Source organism: Candoia aspera, chromosome 10 (assembly GCF_035149785.1).
Source record: "Candoia aspera isolate rCanAsp1 chromosome 10, rCanAsp1.hap2, whole genome shotgun sequence".
In the NCBI taxonomy this organism is placed as follows: Eukaryota; Metazoa; Chordata; class Lepidosauria; order Squamata; family Boidae; genus Candoia; species Candoia aspera.
In genome coordinates, this window is record NC_086162.1 from 20078746 (window position 1) to 20082306 (window position 3561).

The 3561-nt window shown below is 40.8% G+C and overlaps 1 protein-coding gene across 1 annotated transcript; it reads right to left on the bottom strand.

The window, feature by feature from the left end:
* Positions 1–1435: 1435 nt before the first annotated feature.
* Positions 1436–2772, bottom strand: LOC134503517 (chemerin-like receptor 1). Its single transcript, XM_063312318.1, has one exon. The coding sequence runs from the start codon at positions 2770–2772 to the stop codon at positions 1717–1719; it is 1056 nt and encodes a 351-aa protein (XP_063168388.1). The 3' UTR covers positions 1436–1716.
* Positions 2773–3561: the final 789 nt, after the last annotated feature.

Here is a 3561-nt window from a genome sequence, read left to right on the forward strand (position 1 = left end):
AACATTCTGGAGAAGTTAAAATGACACCTCCCATCATTGGGGGCTTCCCATTAAGAAGGGACTCAAATCGGAAGAGACACCAGATTCAATCAATTTAACGTGTTGACGAGGATTCATCAAATTTATAAAGTTTACAAACTCCTGCTTCCAAGGAAATCCATCTTCTAGGGCGTGAGGCCGGAGACAGGACAGGGGAGAAGATTACAGAGAACAAATTCTAAAGGATAAATAACCATCTCCAAATACTTTTATTTAGATACTCAGAGGAAGATTTAGAAAAAATACTGTGTCAGTAAGAATGAAACATGGCATGCATTGCTTAAGGTTATATCACATATCACAGCGTGGTCATATATATGAAGTATAGCCATGCAATGCTCCAAGTAAATCCATGAAAAAGGATTTTGTGAGAGAAGGATGGGAGAAATATCATTCATCCACCAGGACTGAAGACTTGGAAAGATGTTGCTTTGCTGGCCATTTCAACCTTTGTTCTACTGATGGTAGAGAGATGATAGACAGATAGAGATAGAGATGATAGATAGACAGATAGACAGATAGAGACATAGAGATAGAGAGATGATAGACAGATAGAGATAGAGATGATAGAGAGATAGACAGAAATAGAGATAGAGAGATGATAGACAGATAGAGATAGAGATGATAGATAGAGACATAGAGACATAGAGATAGAGATGATAGACAGATAGAGAGAGATGATAGAGAGATAGACAGATAGAGATAGAGATAGAGATAGAGATAGAGATAGAGATAGAGATAATGATAGATAGATAGATAGATAGATAGATAGATAGATAGATAGATAGATACTGTAGACGATAGATTTTATAGAGAGAGCGAGAGAGAGAGAGCGCACATATAATAATCTTCCCACAGTAATCGTAGTGAAATAGTCTTCCATGGCTTTTTTCTAACTGTTTATCCATTAGTCCTAAAAAGCAAATCCTGAGAAGCATCATATTTCTGATGTTTATCCAAATCACATTGAGGAGAATTGTTCTGTATCTCCAAGGTGGCCAGACTGGATCTAATGGGCCTCAGTTACACAAGGGTAGACTTTTACTGAATACTGTAGAAACACTCTGCAAGAACCGTTCAGCAGCCAAAGCAATTATCTAGAGCAAAAGTGAGCTACAGAAAGTGAATCACCAAAGTTCTTCAAGCAGAATTGTGGAATTCCTTTCTTTCGCACTATTTTTTTGTACTGATGAACACGGGCTTATAAGGCCTCCAGCTCTACATGTAGATGATGTCTTTGAGCATGTGAAATACGTGAAAGTGGAAGGGCAAGGCGCTTCTTTCATGCTTCTGATGTCATTTTACAACACTGTAATAGTATTCATGTTGAATATCAGATTGCAAGAGATTTTAGCTGAAACCTACTTCATCGTGATCTGTGGGTTTTCATGGAGATGCACATAGCTCCTTTCACTGGGGACCAGATGAGGATTGCAGAAATGTGTTAATTGGACATCTGCATTTGCTGCATGCAAAGGTACCATTTCTGGATCCAGGCATCTGATTTCATCATAGGTTTTGCACTTCTTCAGATGTGCCTCAGAGAATCAAACCTCAATGCAAGGAACCTTTCTCCTTGCACAGATAGGGAAATGGAGCAGTGCAAAGCAGATTCAGAGTGGTTTCGTTGATAGCCTTGCATCGGGACGGTTGTGAGAACTGAGATATCAGCCAGACTCAGAGCTCCTGGGAGTCCATCTCAACTGAAGATTTAGTCTTGTTAGTTATTGTGCTCTGGCTATACTCTTCAGCAAAGGCATTCTCAAATGCAGAAAAGAGGGAGAGCCTCAGCCTCTTTTTGAATTCCTGACCCATGAAGACATACAAGATGGGGTTGAGGCAGCTGTTGATGAAAGCCAAGCTGGTTGTAAAGGGAAGACCGATCCTCACTAACGAATGCATCTTTGGCTGTTGTCCAGCCTTAATCTCAATGAAAGAAAAAACATGATAGGGTAACCAGCAGACAAAAAAAGCAATAATCACTGCAGTGATGACCTTGAAGGGTTTCTTTGACTGAGACAATTGATTGTTTCTCAGTCTCAAGACAATCGCTCCATAGCAGACAAGAATAACACTGAAGGGAATGACAAAGGCAAAGATGAAGCGGCTGATGACCATTGCATGATGCCTGGCCGTCATGATCTCTTTGGTGTCACCATAATTGGTATAGCAGATAATATGATCCTTGTTATGTTCATCTGGTGCTGTTTGCCTGAAATAGCCATTTGGAGAACACAACACCAGTGCCAGGATCCACACACCCGGGGCCACAAAAGAAGCCAGCCGAGGTGTTCGGTGATTCTGAGCCCACACCGGATGCCTGACAGAAATGCAACGGTCAATGCTGATGACCGTGAGGAGATAAACACTGGCATAGAGGTTGAGGAAGGCGAGGGTGCTGATGATCTTGCACATGGCCAGGCCAAAGGGCCAGTGGAAATTCAGGGCTGCATGAGCAACACTCAGGGGGAGGAAGAAGGTGAAGGTGAAGTCAGCAATGGCCAAGTTGAGGAACCAGACCGTGTTGACTGTCTTCTTCATACGGAAGCCAGTGATGAAGATGACTAGCCCATTGCCAAGGACCCCTAGCACAAATGCAAGACTGTAGATCACCATAGCGAGAATGTGTACCCCTTTCAACAACATATGGCTGTTATTATCTGCATGTGTAGGTTCATTTTCTAAGTCAGTAGGGTTATTAAGATCTGTAGTGTAGAAAGCTGTGTTGTTCATTTTTTTTGATAGACTCTCCTTCACTGGTGATGTCTCCCTTTTCCTAGAAGCAAAAACACAGGAATGTATGAGTTGGTGTGCAAAAACAAAAACAAGCAACTTTGGGTAGCTGCAGGCCACACAATATTTGGAGGATTTTAAAAATAGATTTTGATTGAACATTCTAAGGGAAAAAAACACATAAACAGAAAAAGAGAAAGACATTCAATTCAGTTTTGTTGAATGGTGCAACCATGGGTGGTCAAGATCTGGGTGGTCACCTGTGAAACCCTTCCTGACAATCTTTCCAATTGTCTCTATCTGTCCTATCAGGTCTGGGAGAAGGGGAATGCTCTGGGTCCTGCTGATCTGAAAATCCCATCTTGTAGGAATCAGTGTGCCTTTTCTGTATCAGTATCTGCCTCTTGGAACGCCATGTCCTCTGAAATTAAGTTGGCCCTGACCATGTTAGCCTTCCAGAAAGCCCATGAACCCTAGCTGTTTTCCTTGGCCTGGGTGCTGAGAACTTAGGGGAACTCATGATGTTCTGATTGATTGGTTTTTCTCAGTTGCTATTTTTATGCTTTTTTTAAAATGGTTATTATTGTTTTATCTTGTTACTGTTTTGATATTGATATTTTAACTCTGTTAACTGGCCAGAGTCATGTTTGTGAGATAGGCGGCCATATAAATCAATTAAATAAATAAACCATAAGCCAAAAAGAGGATAAAAGAATGAGGTGAATAAGCAAGGGATTTACAAGTATCATGAAAGTTATAATTTTTCAATATTTCATTAAGTGATTATAG

What these genes read in the sequence shown, in the direction of transcription:
- LOC134503517 (XM_063312318.1), bottom strand. Translation starts at nt 2,772, where the DNA reads ATGAACAACACAGCTTTCTACACTACAGATCTTAATAACCCTACTGAC.